This window comes from Gouania willdenowi, chromosome 11, assembly GCF_900634775.1.
Source record: "Gouania willdenowi chromosome 11, fGouWil2.1, whole genome shotgun sequence".
NCBI classification, from domain to species: Eukaryota; Metazoa; Chordata; class Actinopteri; order Blenniiformes; family Gobiesocidae; genus Gouania; species Gouania willdenowi.
In genome coordinates, this window is record NC_041054.1 from 12,855,350 (window position 1) to 12,874,403 (window position 19,054).

At 39.2% G+C, this 19,054-nt stretch overlaps 1 protein-coding gene across 1 annotated transcript; it reads right to left on the reverse strand.

Moving 5' to 3' along the window:
* Window positions 1–109: 109 nt before the first annotated feature.
* fkbp9 (FKBP prolyl isomerase 9) lies at window positions 110–18,926 on the reverse strand. Its single transcript, XM_028461740.1, has 10 exons — window positions 18,579–18,926; window positions 15,459–15,604; window positions 13,654–13,843; window positions 13,354–13,499; window positions 9,702–9,891; window positions 5,967–6,112; window positions 5,648–5,837; window positions 1,489–1,634; window positions 1,095–1,258; window positions 110–996 (listed from the first exon to the last, which is right to left on the reverse strand). The coding sequence occupies exons 1-10, from the start codon at window positions 18,776–18,778 to the stop codon at window positions 817–819; spliced, it is 1,698 nt and encodes a 565-aa protein (XP_028317541.1). The 5' UTR covers window positions 18,779–18,926; the 3' UTR covers window positions 110–816.
* Between the last annotated feature and the right edge of the window lie 128 nt (window positions 18,927–19,054).

Here is a 19,054-nt window from a genome sequence, read left to right on the forward strand (position 1 = left end):
TGCGTTAAAAGATCTACGCTGACAATACACATGTACTAGATGCAAACTGAAGTAAACATTTTCAGTAATGCTCTAGGGTGTGAGTATGAAGGAACAGGGACACTGTAAACACTTTAAGGTCAGGTCATTTTTATTTGAATAAAACTTTAGGGCAACACAATTAATGACACTCCTCAATATAAACATACAAAACATCCACTCTACACTACACACACACCTGGACACACACGCACCAGGGGATTTATTTGCAATCAACATCTGGAGTTGCCAAAAACAAAGACAGATCTAAAGTTTTGAAACTGTGGTACTTGGAACATGTTAAGATGGTGACTGCACCTTTAAACGTTGTACAAAAAGTTAATCTCTAATCATTTTCACATTAAGACGAGCAGAAAGTCTTCAAAAACTGCCCAACTCGCATTAATCAAACAGTGCCTGCTCACGTGTGTGACATAAAGGTGTTGTCTCACACAGGAGTGTTCCTATGAATTTCAAAATAAAGCACGGTCATATAAAAGAAGACACAGCACATGGAAAGAAGAAAAAAAAGTGAGGTAACATCAAAAGTTTTGAAATGTAGAGTGAAAGCTCATATCTAACACCTGAATTCCCACTTCTTGTTCTTCCGACTTTTGGCACATGCACGATGACAGGATGTCAAACTTCAAAATAAAATCAAAATAAAATCCCATTTCTTATTTTACATGTCCCAACACATCTATTGCTATTCTATCACCCAAGTGTTTATGATAAGTCACCGTTCCACCATGTGTCTGACCCGTTGCCCCAAACCTCCCAGATTTACCCCCAACCATGTCATAGCTCGTCATGTGCTGCTGCCTCATCTGCTTTAAGTTTAAACTCAGCCTCTGTTATCTTTCCATCTCCATTGCGGTCCTGGTTGGTGAACATGTTATCAATAATTCGATAGGGATCAAATCCGGGGGCCAAACGACCTTTGCCCTCATTCACCTGCTGCATGATGTAGTCTGTAAACTGTAGAAGTGGAGGGAGAACAAGAAGAAGGGTCAGTGACGATGGCACAGGAAAGGAGAAATGTTACAGAAACGGTAGAAATCACAGTTATCCCCTACCTCAGAGGGCTCCAGCGCCTGGTTTTGGTCCTTGTCAATTACAGCAAAAAGGTCCGGTGACACATCCTCGTTCCAGATAAACATGTACCCCTCAGGAAGTCCTTCCTCTACGTCCACCAGCTCAATATCAAACAACAGCACAGCACTGCCTGGGACTTCACCAGCTGTGCGCACACGAAAAATACAGAAAAACAAATATTTACTATTTTAACCCTGGCCCTGGAGGACTGCAATCCTACATGTTTTACAGTAAATACCTCTCTATAATATAGGAGTTTTAGAGTCAATAAAGTACTTAGAAATTCATTAAATGTGCCGATAAAGAAAACTAAAGGCGTGTTCCTATATTCCAGTCAACTCTTTGGATTAGGAGCACTGATTGTGGTAAACTTACTGACTCCTCTCTCCCCGTATCCCAGATGAGGAGGAATGACGAGGTGTCTTTTCTCTCCCACACACATTTCCATCAGTCCATCCTCCATTCCCGGGACTACTTGGTTTGCTCCGAGCACGATATTGTAAGTCTTTCCGTAGTCAAACCTGAAAAGCATTATATATAAAAACATTTCATTGATTTAGATCAGGGGCGTCAAACTCCTTTTAGTTCAGGGGCCAAATACAAGTTTAATCTTAAGTGGACCAGCAGATTTTAGGTGTTAAAACCAGCAATTTCCACATTAATGTCCCAAAGTTTGCACTTCCACGTATAAATGATACACAAAGTATGTAAGGTGCTGACAATATCCAGGCAATAAGTGACAAATATCAGTCTCCGCAGGATTTTCTCTTTTAAATTGTATTAATTTTGTGACCAATTTTTATTTAATTTGGGGGAAATTATGTGAAATAATTTGAGAAAAATTCAGTTCTGAGCAAATTGAGCAAACTGATTTATTTGGTAATTTACAAAATAATTGATGTTTTTCTGTCTATTTTTAACTTTTTTCTGCGGGCCGGATTTGGCCGCCGGGCCATGAGTTTGACACATGTGATTTAGATGGTTTAATCTGAGGGTGAATTTTATTGATCAATCAGTGTTTTATATTCAGATTAGACCTGATTAACCTTTAACGGCTCCTTGTTACTGAAAGAACTAAACAACCTAAACCCTAATCTTTAATCTTATGGGTTCTGTTAGATCTCTAGGTTCTATCTAACCCTGGAACAGGAGAATTACTGATCAAGATTAACAGTTTTAATAAAGACCTTGATGAACACACAAAAAGACAAGCGCCAGGGAGAACTCTTTGATTCACTTAAAAAAACGGTAGTTGCGAGTTCCCCCTGAGATCTTAAAGGGGACATATCATGGTTTTAAATCCTTCCTTTTTTACATATAAATCATACAGTTGTGGTCTATATAAAACGGAACTGCAATGCTTGGGTCTGAATTCCTCATTATTATAGCTCCACAGGCCCCTTTTCTACCCCTTTTCTGATATGCTTCTGAGAGCAACTCGTTTTTTTGTGCTGTCTCTTTAAATGCAAATGAGACACTTCATACCCCGCCCCCTCTCCAGGTTGCAGAGGTGACACTCGGTTCAACTCCACCCTGTTTGGCCATTTTTGTAGTTTGATAGAAGAGATACGATTATTTAGCGGCGCAGAAAATGTTTATTCACACATTATTTATAAAATGTCAACAACGGAAGACTTGTCCATCCAGCCTTACATGTTACAGCCAGAGTCGGACCCGGCGGAGTGAGATGAAAATGAAGATGATGAACCTGCAGAACCCTAACAAGTGAGCTAACACAAGCACCGAGCTAACGCTAGCGCCAAGCTAACGTCACAAAATGCATTTTAATACAGTCTTTTCGGAGACAAAAACGGCAAAATGAAATGACTAATGAAAACTTTAGACTTAAATTAAATCACGTAGGCCATATCATCAAGGATCTAAAACCAGCACACAGCGCTAACATATGAAGACGGTGCAACTGCTAATGCTAACAAAACAATGACAGGGACGTCTTATCATCACACTTTTTAGCGTTATTTACAGCTGACCGAAGTGCTCTGTTCGTCGTCTCCAAAGATAGAAGGAATTGAACCCTCAATCAGACAAAGTCTTTCGGCAAATCCTTCTTTATACTGGTGGAGGTTGCTGAAGCAGTCATCCTTGGATGTGCTTGGACTACAAAATAAAAGCGGGAAATAAAATGGCAGATTGCTCAAAGTGTTGGGCCTGGAGTCGATGTCCTAATTTGGCAGTTCCGCTGCAAATACTGTGACGTTATTGTTCAAAAAACGTAATAGAGAATAGAAAAATCGAAACAGATTGAAAAATATGACCAAAACAGAATATAAAGATATCAACGGAGCACCTGAAGAGACTAATTTGAACTTTTCTGTACTTCTAAACACTCTAAATATACAACAAAATGCATTTAAGGGCTAAAAAAGTGGATTTAGCATGATATGTCCCCTTTAAGTTAGACGCTGAATGGGGCGCCGTTAAATTCCACAGGAAACAGCAGAGTGTTGTTGTAACTGATAAACAAGTGCTATTAGAGATAAGTCTCTCTTTCATTCTCTGTCTGCTGTCTGCGGTTAGTTGCTTACTTCTTCTTAAGCAGGAAGTTAGAACGTTGTGTCACAACTGTGTTGCTGTGTTTTCACCTCTTAGCAGACAAAGAATAGAAGGATCTTAACCCTGCTCTCACCGGTTTTGTCCTGTTTCTATACACAGCAGCCCCAACCTTTCCCTGTGTCTAAATGTAACTTAACCTTAACCTTTCAGTTCCAACAAACTACTTTAGCCTTTTTACGCTTCTATAGTCTGATGATTGTTTAGTAGCTAATTCCACAGGAATCTGTAATTTATTACAAGCTGTACGAGCACAGAATAGTCATACTACAATTAAATTAGAATGTTTTCAGTGAAACTGGAAGGTTTTATTATGAACACAATCTGCTCAGTTGTGACTAATATTAGCAGATCTGCATGTGTGACGCTCAACAGCCGAACACACTTTGTTTCTTCATACTTGTCGAGTAAAAAACTTTACTTCCTCAAGGTGTATTGTAACAGATGTTTTTATTGGGCTTCCTGCCAAAGAGCTGCAAAGGCTGATCTGCAGAACAGTGCAGCTAGAATACTTGTGCAAGACAGGAAGTATGACCACATCACACCCATTCTGTTTCCTCTGCACTAGCTTCAGGTTTCTGCTACGATCGAGTACAAAATCCTGCTACTCACTCACAAATGCATCACTGGTCACGCTCCATTATATGTTTATTCAGAGTTGTATAGGGCTTTGATGTTTGAATAATGGACGTTGAATTCCCTATGCATAGGGAATTCGAGAAGGGAACATTCTTTTGAGTATGATGAGATATAAAGATTGAAACCAGATGTGTAACGTCTATCTGCAGGTATATAAACTCTGTAACTTCTTAGCTCTGAAGTTCTGGTTCTTCGCTACACTCTGATACTGAACTTCTGTTTAATACATTTCATATTAATATCAAGTCAGTGTCAGCAGAGGTTCATTCTACAGCTGCACTTCATCAAAGACCGACAAGAAAATATCTAAATGACACACTGCTTCCTCAGTTTTCTTAAATATGTTTTTTTTTGTATTGTGTACTGTATAGACCCTTTGATTGTTTGTAAACATTGTGACGTATTTGATTGGGCGGGGCTTAGCCTGGAGGCAAACCACGATAGATTACTTACTCACGCTGTTAAACAATGAGCAGTGACAGTTGGCTCTGCTCATTACATCGATGTCAGTGACGCATGTACTATTTAAAGAACCATAACTTGCTAAATTTTCAACCAATTTTCTAACAGTAAGCGGCAATTTCAACATGTACAAGCATCCTATGTCCTACCTACGTATAATAAGGTTTGTAATAAGGCAAACCGTTTGTAAATCTGTCAATATTTAATTGCGTTACGGGTATTTTTGTTTAAGCTGATCACTCACCTTCCAACAGCTACGGTAGAGCGCGTCAGAATGTCAGAACGTCAGTTGTCTGAGGTAAGATGACCGCCGTTGCGCTACGCTGGTGAATATATATCTATGCTTTAGCCAGCGTCGTTTCCTGTTTTTGCCTCCGGCCATTAAGGGGTCTATTAATTTGTAATGTTAAAAATCAACTAGCAGCTGTTGGACAAAATCATCATTCAGTATATGGGAAAGGAAACACACAGGAAATGATTGTGCAACTAAGCTATGTTTAGCTAAGAAGGTCTTGGGAAAGTAAACACACACATAGTATATGCTGAACTATAAAAGGTTTTGATTGGAGTCATCTTTAAGGGTTAGGTGCACTGTGTCTGTATTCTGACTTGTCAAAGTGTGGTATTAAAGAAAGCTTTCCCGCTGCCAAAGAGAACCAAGTTGTCTGCCTTGTTTTTGTGTCCATTTTGTTTTTTGCCAATTGTTGTTTCCTGAATCACAATCAACTGTTTGCACTCAATTCTGAGCTCAGGTCGTGTTCATGTTGGGGTTTTTCTTGTTTATTTGGCATTGTTTTTTGGCTTCACAGCACTTATTTTTCTCTCTCTCTTTGTTTTTTCAAGCCAGGTCATCTTTACTCACGTGGAATCGATGTGCGTGCCATCCATGAGAGAAGCGTTGTAGTGGTATTTAACAAAGTCTCCCTTCTTTGTTTGTTTATCACATTCTTCTGGTTTGAAGGTAACAGTGACCTTTGTGTTGTCTGATGGGTTGTGGAAGTCGATGATATGAACGTCAAACACCAGCACGGCAGAACCGGGGATTGTAGAGCCTGGAAAAGAGACGTGGGAGAAGTTTTTCTGGTGTTACAAATGAATGGATCACACACACACACCCACACACACCCACCCACACACACACACACACACACACACACACACACACACACACACACACACACCTGTGCCTTCTTCTCCATAGGCCAGATGTGGGGGTATGGTGATAGTGCGTCTCTCTCCCACGCAGACGCCAAGGAGGCCTTCATCCATGCCAGCGATCACATAGCCTTGACCCACGTAAGTGTCGTAAGTGCGATTACGGGAGTAGCTGTGGTAAAAGAAAATCCCATTACAAACAAATACATTCAAAACACTAATATGCAGACACTGGAGGTTAGAAATGATCAGAAACGAACCAAAGAATATTTCATAGATCGGGGTTCCCACACTTTTTTCACAATGATTATTCAAAACTTTTCCAGAACTTTTCCAAAATGTTTTACAAAATTTCCATCACTGAGTTCTGAACCGCTACGATCTAATTCAAGACCACAGAGCGCAAAAATGAGCGGGCTCATCTTGGAAGATGATGGACCTATACGGATGCACCTGCGTGGGTGTGTTTACTTGAATAATAGTGTTGTTTTTTTTGACTTAATGAAAGCAGTTCATGTGCTAAACGATTGTCGAAGGTCGTCTAAGTTTGGCCTCAATATGTCGGAGGCCACGGATTATGGTGACACTCTACTAGAAGCTGAAAGAAGTCTTTACAAGGAGTAACTGGGTCTAATCGGCGGGAATGACCGCCTACAACGTTCCTGTTGACAAATGGAATGAAGATGTCTCTTATTTCCCAGGAGTGACTTATCCTGAACTACCAGGTCTAGCTCATACACAATGGACCACATGAAAAGTTTCAAGGGACTGGAAGCTTACAACCATTTTGTTTGCGGCTGGATTTGTGAAGTAGCTGCTTTTATTTATAATGGACTCCATGCGGTTAAATCCAGTGTTAAGTAGGCTAATTTTTCATAATTCATCTGTAATATGAGCAATATGTGCAATGCTGTTTTTTTCAGAATCTGAGCAATTTTATTGATGACATAAATTTGTGTGAAAAAAAGATCTGCACACTTGGATCAATGCAAATAAAACAATTTAATTTCCCAAGCTTGACGACAAAGTGCCTCAGTTTTTTCCCCTTGGGTGGTGATCATAGCTGGTATCCTGAAGAAAGACTTGTGTACTCCAGTCCCAGTCGTGTTAGAACACCCAAACACAGCGCAAAAGTTTACCATCGCTGTGGGCGCTCTGCTTCGCTATAAGTCTATGGTGGCTGCCCCTTCTATGTTCTCTTCCTCAGTTCAGCCCACAGCACCTGCCTCTGCAGATTTAACTTTAAATTTACTTGATTTAAATACTTTTGTATGAAACCCCTGGCTTATGTTGTCCCTACTCGTTTATGAACGCATTTTAAAAAAAAAAGGGTGCTGCCCTCCTCCCGCATCCAGGACTCACCTCCATCAAAACAGCTGCAGTCGCAATTAGGACTTTTGATTACCTCACAGACTTTTTTATACTTGTAATGATGATTTTTTTTTTTTTTAGATCGCTCCTGCTGACTTGGGCTATCCATTTCTTTCTCCTGTTTAGGTCGGTTGGGAAAGCCATACATTTTCACTCCTTTTTCGGAGCGGTTTGCGCACCCCCATGCAGTACAGTAAACCATTATGGCGACTACACCACATATAAAATGCACACACATCGTTGACAAGTTATTAATGTTTCTGACTTTTATTTAATGAATTCATCAATGTACATAAATGCATGGTAAAAATCTTATGTCTATTTTCATATATGTATAAACATAATAAATATTGTATAATAGTGTTGATATATGGTCCCTCCTCCTAATTCTTTTACAGCTAACATCCTAGCTGCAGGGCTCTGCATAGGTAAACTGTGTCTAGCTCATTAGGTCACTGCAGCGTAGAGCAGGAACTTACATTCTGTTCCTGTCTGTTGTCTGCTCGGTCAATTTACGATAAGTGTTCTCTTGGACACAGTGTTGTAACTTCATTGACTTCTGCCTTTTGCTTAGAATCTTGAGGTGTCAGGATGCTCAGAACCAGCATAATACTCTGCTTCACCTCTGAACATAATGCTTTGACCTTATGGTTCTGCTTTCACTTATCATGTAACAATCAAAAACAACTATCCTACAGACAGTCAGCATATTTCAACCAGATGGTCAGCATATTTCAAGGACTGGATATCCAGTCCCTTCAGGGAGATCAATAATCTCTCGTGTTTCTCTATCCAATTCTAGATTAAAAGAACACGGTTAGATACACATGATATTTTATCGAGTTAAGGGTATTTTTGTTTAAATACCCTGAACTACCAGGTACCATAGAGCGTGTCAGAATGTCAGTTGTCTGAGGTAAGATGGCCGCCATTGAGCTACGCTGGCAAATCCCGCTTGTGTCTTCTAGTGTTTATATATCTATGCTTTAGCCAGCGGCGTTTCCTGTTTTTGCCTCCAGCCACGAGTGACGTAGGCCATTAAAGGGGTCTATAATACGACTCATAACTCTTCTCTCTCAGACATTTATTATGGTGTGGATATGCTTTTATTTGACAGTTTTTTAATCCTGGCTTTGTCGAGTTCTGAACAATGGTATTTTGGTGTCATGGAAACGTCCCAACTACAACTTTTTTTCAAAGCAGCAAATGTTATGTAATGAAGTTGTAAGTTTCTTTTTCTTCTTCTAAAATATCTGTAAAACGTGAATAAAGCCTGTCACCTGGTGGACACTTAAGAAAGTGCATGCATAGAGTTTTGATTTCTTCTCCAAAATTACTAGTAGTATACTAAAGTACAGATAATGAATATGAACTGTGACTGTGACTGTGACATGCAGTCAGGGTAGGCAAGGTAGGCAGTGCCTACCCAAGGCTGAATTGATATTTTGATTTTTTGTTTTAATTATAGTAGAATTATAAATTGTTTTGTTTTTCCATTTCTGATAGCCTACAGTAACTATAAGTTTGAAAGTGCTTTTCATAGCCCAAATGACTAAACAGCGCTATTTCCTGGTATGACTGCACAGTCTCACTCCGCTGTAAGGCAGGAGGAGGCCACACTTACTCCCAAAAGCACACGGCTGCTCTGCCTCTGTTTCCATAGCGTGTTTTTATGTGTTTGCGCATGCGCAGTCAGTTCCCCAAGATGAAAACCATTTACGTAAAAAGGCAGCTCTCTACGCTGCCTTTGGGCGGGATAACACTACAGGCAGGATGACAGCGCTAGAGATGATAAAGAAACTTTCATTTGAGGAAAAACGACAGCTTTTAAAAGATGGGAGGCCAACACCTGAGCTACCAGACCTTCAGCAAAGGTAAGGTCAGAAAATTGTTCGTATTTTCTACAGTGAAAGGAAGGATTGGCTTTCACTCACTGAGGCTGTTCTGAGTTGTTGTTGTTGTCATTTTCTCTGTGTTTCTGTGTTTCCAACACAAACAACGGATGCGCTGCCGTGTCATGAGATATATCTTGTTGGGAGAGTATGGAGGCTATGTTGAATAATTTCTTTAATGGTGTTTTACAATCTTGATTTTGTTAGATGGCTAAATGCTTGTTCATGTGGATCTTGTTGGGTTTTTTCTTTATCATGAATTTTATATTTTGATAAGCACATTGAGATGACTTTGTTGTAAATTGCGCTATACAAATAAAGTTGAATTGAATTGAATTAACACTTGCCAGCAGAAACATATGAAATTGTCATTGGTGTTGACATTGGTGGTCTCGATTTGCAACGCCCTGCCTACCCAACCCTAGTGCTCACGGCACGTCACTGGCAAGTACTGATAATGAATATCAAAGAGGATGAGGAATGATGATGAACACTGACCTGGAGTCAAAAAACGTTCCATCGAGGAGGCTGCCATTGTAGTGGTAACGTACAAAGTCCCCAGCGATGGTTTTCCTGGTGCACGACTCGGGCACCTGTTGGTTAGTGACTGTGATCTGATCTTTGGGGTTATGAAGGTCCAACAGAACTACATCAAACACTAGGGATGCCTGTCCTGGGATGTCACTACCTAATGAGAAACACAAGTCATATTATGCATCATTTTCAGGACAATAATTGGGTTTTTAATATGCTTATCTGGCATATATTTGCATCCATGGTTACCAAGGTTCTATAAAAAAATCAAAAAGCACAACAAAGTCATTTTATTTACCATCCTAATAGACATTATTTGTCTCTCAAACATCACACTCAAGCTTAGTAAAACTGGTTCAACATAAAAAAGGCAAAAGAATAAAAGAAAATATAAATTACAAAGAAAATAAATCTGAAAAAAAAAAAATTATATAAATTTTTTTTAAAAAAAACACGGTGTCACGAGAAAACAACCACATGATGTTGCCTCTCCACGATGACCTCTTTTTGCAAGATTTTGCAAAAAGACGTTGAGTTTTCCTTTGGTTTTAACAAAATGGGTTAAATATGCGGGAAAAAAATAATAAGTAATAATGAACTGACAATAATAAATAATAGAAGGGAATCTTGATCCCCTTTCCTGACCTTTTTCGGTTTGTGACCCCATTTATAAATCACATATTTCTGGCCACCCCAGAAACATATTTTCTCTTGATTGAATTACGTTTTAATTAGGGGCGTCACGATACAACTTTTTCACTTCCGATAAAGATGCCGATACTACATCTTTACGTATCGGCCAGTACCGATATCGATCCAATACAATATTAGTATGAATCATACAAACTTTTATTACTTATTTTGTAGTGCGGGATGTTACAAAAGTCTTGATCTAGTGATGTCACTCAAACAGAGAACAATAGTCAGCAACAGTAGTATGAGAAACACTGACCCATTTATTATTAACCAATTGGTTACATACATTTTAGCCTTCAACATAATATCTACAGTATTCTACAACTGAATAAATATAATGTAATATATAGTGGAGATTTTAGATGCAATCCGATAAGATTTTTTTTTTTTTTTTTTAAATCAAAATGTTTTTTTTTTTAATCAATTACTAGATATTTTAGGCGACCCCACATGGGGTCAAAACCCCTAGGTTGAAAACACTAATATTTTTTTAAATGTTGGTATAACCTTTTCATAAGTAAAGTCAGGCCTGTTTTATTTGTAACCACAGTAATCCTGAGTACAAATGGAAAAGACCATTAAACCAACTGTGTCAACAATTACAGACTGTTTATTACTTTTACAGCTATTTTGAAACTTGAACTACACACAATTCATCTATAAAACAGCAAAGGGCTCTGAGCAGATGTGTACTGACACAAGTGTGAGTTACCTAGTGCTCATTGTGATAAAAATATATATACATATATATATTTATATAACGTGTGATGTAACTTATTTTCTATTATCTGCATGATATTATTATACTAGTTATTCTCATAGATCTGTGATGAATGTGTGTTCTTTATGAAAAAAGGATCTTATTGTAAACTGGGATTTAATTGTTGGAAGACTGGAATCATTCACATTGAGTGAAATCTGTTGGTGTCAAAAGTGACTCTCTGGCGCCATCTTTTGGATAGTTTTATTGTTGTAATCTCAATTTGTGAGGGTGAAAAGAAACAGAAGGACTGAATTCACAGATGGGCAACTTTTATCACAGCGGGGGCCATAAAAATGTGATTTCATCTGATCCGACCGCCACATTATCAACATTCACATCAGTATTTAGAACAATGACCAATCTGACCATTAATAGAGAGAAGAACAAAGAGTTCAGTCTTTGTTCTCCTGTTATTCTGCATGTTTTTTGGATTCATTTTGTGCATTTTTGCTGTTGTTTTGTATATTTTATAGAGTCATTCTGGGTGTTTTTGCTGTTTTGTGAGTCATTTTGTGTATTTTTGTTGTCATTTTGTCTGTTTTTATGTTATTTTGTAGTCGTCTTGCGCAATTGAGTAATTTTGAGTGCTTTTGTTGTTATTTTGTGTATATATATATTTTTTGTGTGTGTTTTTGTTGTCGTGTTTTGGGTTCCTGGAGTCATTCTGTGTGTCTTTATTGTTTTTTTGAGTCCTGTGTATTTTTGCTGTTCTTATTTATATTTTATTGTAATATCGGTGGGTCAATAATATCGCCCAGTTCTAGTAAATATAATAATAAAATAGCAGCTCCACGTTCTTGTAATTTCTTAATTGCGATACAGTGGAAAATGAACTAAACTGATCCTTCACAGGGATAACACACTGATATTACAGACTATACACTTGGGGGGTATGTTACGAAGCTAGATTATCTCTTATCACACTAACTTCCAGGATCTAATCAGTGTGTGCTGTCCTACAAAGCTCGCTATTCAATTCAATTCAACTTTATTTTTATAGCGCAAATTACAACAAAGTCATCTTAGTGCACTTAACAACATATAAAGCCCATAGTAAAAAAGAAAGAACCCAACGGAGCTAAATCACCATGGTAACTTAGGCTGAACGACTAACCCGGTCAGGATCAGTTTGTTCTGGCTTGGATCTTAGCGAGTGCTAAAGCCCCGCCTCCTGACCAATCAGTTCTCTTAGAAACAACCTTGGTGCAGATCTTACAGCTGTGTTTAGGAAAGAAAGATTATTGATGGATAAATGCAATTCTTTCATTTACTGATGACATCCTTTAGGAAAGACATAGATTTATATCTGATGGACTGATCTACAGTCAGCTGATGAAGCCTGTGTCTCCGTATGCATGGACGGGTGAAGTCATTTGTTCATTAATTCATTCATATGCTATAGTGAGGCTGACGGCATCAGCAGGAACATACTACAATGAAACAATATGCTCTCATCCCAGTGTGTGTGTGATAAATCGAGGTCTACCTGAATAGAAACACGTGTTCTGTAGTAAAGTGAAACTGATTAGAGCGCTGTCCATTTATCATCCAATAGATTGATATCATAAATAATCTCACGCTTTTATGCATTAACAGTGTCAGCAGCTTCCTGTCTGGGTTCTTTCATTCCTGCCTTTTCTGTAACAACCGTGTTGTTTTTGGTCTGAATTATGGATTTTAATTATTCATCATTTTAAACTTAAGCTGAACACGTAACCTGGTTGGGACCAAGTTATGAAGTGGATCAGATCTGAGCGTGTCTAAAAGCTCCTCCTCCTGCTGTGCGCTGCACTAACACTGTTGCTCTTTGCTGTCACCATGGTTTTGAATCCATTCTATTTGTTCAGGATGATAAGCTGTTCCTCCGTTGTAAAAACGGTCGCTCTGCCAGGTTCTCCATTGCACTGATTGGTCAGACGCCGCAATCTCCACCCCTTTTATGGGAGAGCGCTCGTAGCAGGCTGAAATCACTTGGCTTAAATTAGCGTGTAATATTTGGTTAGGTGAAGCCCACTAACGGAGATAAATCCAGGATAAAATGATCCAGCTTCGTAGCACAGGCCTTTGAACTCTCAGCGTTGTGTTCAACGTGCTCTCTGATTAGCGCCAAAGTTCTTTGCTATCAAGCTTTAAACCTTGAACAATGATTTTACTCACCATCTCCATTTTCACCATAACCGAGCGATGGAGGCAACGTGATGATGCGTCTCTCTCCTACGCACATTCCAAGAAGACCCTGATCCATACCGGCAATCAGCCACCCAATACCAACGTATGTGTCATAGGTGCGCAGGCGCGTGTGGCTGCAGGGAGGAGGACAAATGTCAAACATGATTAACACTATGTAAGTAAAACATCTGCTTTTAATACATCAACAAGCAATAATTATTGACCCACACACCACGATTTAAAAAAATCTTGGTTAGTTGCCATATTACTAGTATTTATTGTACAAACCTAGAATCAAAGAGGGTGCCATCGAGCAGGGTGCCGTTATAGTGGTAGCGCACGTAGTCGGACACCTCCACCTTTCTGTCGCAGACAGAGGGAGTGTGATATGTGTTGATCTGAACGCCGTCCTCGGGGTTCCACACGTCCAGCAGCAGAACGTCAAAGTGGAGGATGGAGTCAGGGGGGATGATGGTACCTGCAGCAATAACGCGCCACGTAGCATATTTTAAAGCCTGCAACATCCATTGTCTTTATACATAATGGACCAGGTAGACAATCTGTGTTTGTGTGACATTTTTCTTATTGCTTCCTTTTTGGCAGTGGCTATCCGTACGGTTGCCGTATCAATATAGTGACATTCTATCCGTACGCAGCGCCCCTATTTGGCCAGTTTAGGTCACGTGACTAAGACTAAACCTAACCCTAACCCTAAAAATTGTTGCGATATCGGGTTATAACTTATAACCCTAACCCTAAGACGCTAGCACCGGGGGTTGTCCATGTGGCAAACGTACAAATAGACACTTTCTTCCTTTTTGGATAAAGAGTTTTCTCCTTTTTTACGAATCCCTCTGATCAGTTCAGTCACAGCCACGGTGTGCAATACTTGACTTGCTTCAAACTTTAACGTTGTCACCAATCATCCTAATACTACTTACAAATGTCTGTTTTTTTGTTTTTTTTAAGAGCTTTTCACTTATGGAACAAATTGCCTTGGGACCTGAAAGACATGTCAACTTTACGCATATTAAAAAATGCTTAAAAATCATATTTCTACTAATCCTAACGTATACAACATGTTTTTTTTTATTATTATTTGTTGGTGTAATGAAATGTGAAAAATGTGTGTTGACGTACCTTTTTATGTAATGTTTCTGTATATTTTTAACTGTCTTACTTTTTTTTTCTGTTCTTACATATACTAGAATCTTGATTTTTTTTTTTTTTTTTATGGACCCCAGGAATATTAGCAAATCACAAACCTGTCCACAGTACACTCCCGCATTCTTTCCTTTTATTATTCTAAAGGACCTAAAATCACTTTTAAACAAGAGCACTCAGAGAGCACAATCCTCCGCCAAGCGCCACATATTCTCTACAAATAGTGATCTTGATATTGGCAGTTATCTAGATTTTATCCCCATTAATAATGACACAGTATGTACATGACAAATGTTTGGGTACCCCCATTTTTCCCAAAATATTGGGATGAAATGTGCAATCCAGATGTGGATGAAACTCGGTGGCGTAGATTGACTGATTAATCTTTGAAATTTTGCCAATAAAGAGAGATAGGGATTTTTAGATTTTAAAAAACAGATCCAGAATTATTATATTGATCCCTTCCAAAATGTAACGTAATCTTCCATGGCATATGGTCTATCTTAGGTTAAAAATTTGTCAAAATTCATTAAGTACTTTTGATGAAATCCTGCTATAAAAAAACCAACAAATAAATAAACGCCTAAGAAAACATTGACCTACTTGGCGGAGGTAATAACCATTTCCTGACTACTTTAAGCAATATCCTCATTTTTATCCTGATTTATTTCTAAAACAAACAATCTAATTACATTTAAATGAGGAACAGCCGCAGATGTTAATCCAAAGCTGCATTTTCTGATTAATTTACGTCTCCTGGTCTGTGTAATCATTGCTAAGCCTCAGTAAACAGGCTTTTTACGACTCTGATCTGTTGTCAGATTGATATCAGCACCACATTCTTCCTCCAGTCCAAACAGATGTGGAAGGTAAAGATCGCGAGTTTCAACACGGGATTGGAAAAGCCCACATCCTGCACATATACGCACCGTATCCTTTCTTTCCGTAGGCGAGGTGAGGCGGGACCTTCACCAGTCGTCTCTCGTTCACACACATCCCCACCAGAGCTTTGTCCATCCCTTCAATCAGCTGCTTCTTACCTACAAACACGTTGTAGGAGCTTCCCCGGTCGTAACTGGAGAAACAAAGCAAAGACTTCTTTTACTTGAATTATTAACGCTTCCTGACAGCGACCACTGAGATAAAGGTGAAAATTGCATGTTCTCCCTGGGTTTAATCCGGCTCCTCCTGTTAGGCCTTTGGAGCCTTTCACTTCAGTTGGTAACTGCAATTGATTTGACACAGGGAGAATATGCAAACGGAACCCATAAAGGTCACAAATTAGATGTTTTTGCGGTGTGAGAGAAGAGTTAACTATTGCACCAGAGTGCTGCATGGCACATGATGTTTATTCCTCAAATAAACTATAAAGAAACAAGAATGAAGATTGACGTTACATAAGGATTATTTTAACTAAACCTTGACTTTTATTCAGATTTTTGGGTTATTTCTTTACTTTTGGTGACAACTGTTTCAATCACACATTGGCTGCTTACATCAGACTTATGGTTTGTGTATAGAGCATCCCACATTATGCATTATCAACGTGTCCTTGAGCAAGACACCTTCACAATTCCACTAACTTCCTTCATATACTGTATGTCGGCTACCAATACAGTTTTCAGGATCATGCTGCATTTGTAGCATTTATTAAATGAGACCAATTCTCCTCAAATTAAATCAAGAAGTAAATGATTACGGTTAGAACTAGACATTCAAAGTAAGGAAAAGGCTGGACGAGATAAGCTTTGACTTCTTCCTGTCCATTCCCTAACTGTGTAATATCAGTGATACACATTCATGTTAAAGTCATTCTTAACCCTCCTATTATCATCAGGGTCGATTTGACCCCGTTTTGTGTTTATCATTAAAAAAATAATCGTTTTTTGGCTTCATGTTTCATGATGTGTACATTTTATTGAGCATGAAATTATCATGATTATTTTATTTTTAATGTGCTGAAATACATATCGCACGCATTCGCATTGGTGTTCTTCTGGGGTCAATTTGACACCAAGGTGATTTAGCTGTGTAAAACGTGTCTGTCTGTCAGCTCTTTGGCCGTGAATGATGACGTAGGGGAGAATGTGTCTGAGACAGAGGACTTTCTAATGAATAACCACAAATATGGCAGAAAAAGGAGTAAATACATGTGTTTATGAGAGGGGGTAGGGGGGTTCACCAACATCAGTAATACGATTCATTCTGTGAGTCATTAGTGTGCACCCCAAATTAAAAAAAAAGATTTGGACGAAAGATTTTCAAGATACACATAACTCTTAAACTGAAAGTTTGACCTGATGGTCACATCATCACCACAACCAATAGGGTTCATGCTCTTGCGGTAAATTTGAGAAGGTTTGGAGGAAAACTATTCAATATAAAATAATTCTGATTTAAAAGTGTGGCCTGATGGTGGCGCCAGAGAACAAGTCATGGCTTCATTATAAAGGTGTAATTTATGTTTTTCAAGATTTTCTGGAGGCAAATATAAGATTTCAGATTGACCACCACTATAAAATGTGTTTGTAATATTTTAGGAGAATAGGAGGGTTAATTTGATACACTAATATTGTGTCAAATGGTCGTGTATAAGTGACTTCTTGCTTTTGTTTTGTTTGTATTTTTTTTGTTGACGTTTGAGATGAAATGAAATACATTGTTACAGATTATCTGATAATTTAAGGAATCTCTTCTTTAAGGTTTGAAAAATCAGCCCTAATGTCCTAATAAATATATAAAAACTAGTTAAACCAGCTTTAGACTCAGGGCCGGCCTTCCCGACAGGCAACACAGGCGGCTGCCTAGGGGCGCCAAATTGCACCCCCCATTTTTTCATATTAAAGCAGAACTAAGTAACTGGCACTTAGCGCTCCCCCTAAAGGTCCCTTTGGTTATGTCACTGTCGTAAACACTCCACACCCCCCGTCGCCAGCCCCACCCCACAGCTACGTCTTGCTCTACCAAGACAGTAGCAACCGATCACTGAAAAATCCTAATACAACAGTGACATTAAGGGTGCTTTCACACATTATAGTCCCATGAGACCATGTGAACAGTATGAGGAAGAGAGACAAGTAAAATAAATGAATGATGTGGGAGTAATACGGAAGGGAGTGTGAAAATGTGTGTGATGTTTGTTTGTGTGCTGACAAAGCTGTCCAGGATGGGTGGATAGATAGATAGATAGATAGATAGATAGATAGATAGATAGATAGATAGATAGATAGATAGATAGATAGATGGATATTTGTGTGTGTGCTGCCTGATGCGCAATCACACACACCGCGACGACAGTGTGTGTGACTGCTGTGTGTTGCTGCTGAGCTGTCACCGCATGGAGTTGCTCCGTTCCTCAGACAAAGGTCTTCTCTGCCTTTTTTTTTTTGCCGGCTCCGCCATTATATAACTTTTAGAAAAGTTAATTTGTAGACAACCGTGTGCAGCCACGGGGCTGATCATAATCTAGCATTAGTTTGTATTGGGCTGCTGTAAAGCAGTACGTCCTGCCACCGGGTCGGAGGCAGGAAAATTGCAAGTACGGTTTTCTGGCTAGAGACAGCAGGGGGAGATGAAATACCCCCCAATCGCCCCATAAACATTTGTATTATCCTCACAAGGATTTATTAAGGTGAAAAAGTTACTTAGTTCTGCTTTAATTTAAAAAGGTATACTAAACGTGAAACAGACCCTTTAAAATCACTGTTCGTGTTTTCTCTTAATTGAATATTTATATAAAAAATCTGTAACTATACCTGCTAATCTTCTGCCCGTATTTATATTTATTTTATTTTAATTCTTGTTCTATTCTATATAATTCTATTGTGTTCTTTGGTTTTAAGGGGCATGAAGTCATTCCACCTAGGGCACCAAAAAGGCTAGGGCCGGCCCTGTATAGACTGTATATTCTAGTGAAGTGACTTCCAGCTTCCCACGTTGCCTGCGTGGCTCACCAGAAACATCAAAGACGCGCTTTTACGCAGCGCGCACGCACGGCGTTACACCAACCTGAGGCGAGCCCAGCCATGCAGTGGGAGACAAATACTCACCTGGAATCAAACTTGGTGCCATCAGGAAACGTGCCGATGTAGTGATACCTGACGTAGTCTCCCTCTTTGACTGCGCGCACGCATTTGTCGGGGACGGAAGTTTTCTCTATGAGGATGTCGTCTAACGGGACCGGAGGAGCGTTACACGCGGCGAACGTCACCAACACGGAAAGATACAGCATGCCCTGCACGCACTTCATTTTAGACGGTGATGGAGATAGTGGAGGTCGGTCTGTAGGCGTGTGGCTCGCTCCCTGCTCCCCGGGACTTTAGTTTCCTTTACTTGACTAAAAGTCCGGCCCCTCGTCCTGGAGTGGGACTTCTCCTCTGTCAAGTCAGGGACAAAACCAGCCACTTCCGGTTCAACTTTACAAATAAAACATTGCACAATTTCCCGGTGGAAGATTAAATTTAAGGAAATATTTAATATTATTCAGTTGTTAGTGATATTTTGTACCATGTGTAAAAAAACAACA

Bases quoted from the DNA above. Each gene is read 5' to 3' on its own strand.
- fkbp9 (XM_028461740.1), bottom strand. From the start codon at position 18,778: ATGAAGTGCGTGCAGGGCATGCTGTATCTTTCCGTGTTGGTGACGTTC. The intron at 13,844-15,458 runs GTGCGTATATGT...TTATTGCTGCAG, and splicing joins CTACGGAAAGAAAGGATACG to GTACCATCATCCCCCCTGAC. The intron at 1,635-5,647 runs GTGAGTAAAGAT...AATGCTTTTCAG, and splicing joins GGCACGCACATCGATTCCAC to GTTTGACTACGGAAAGACTT.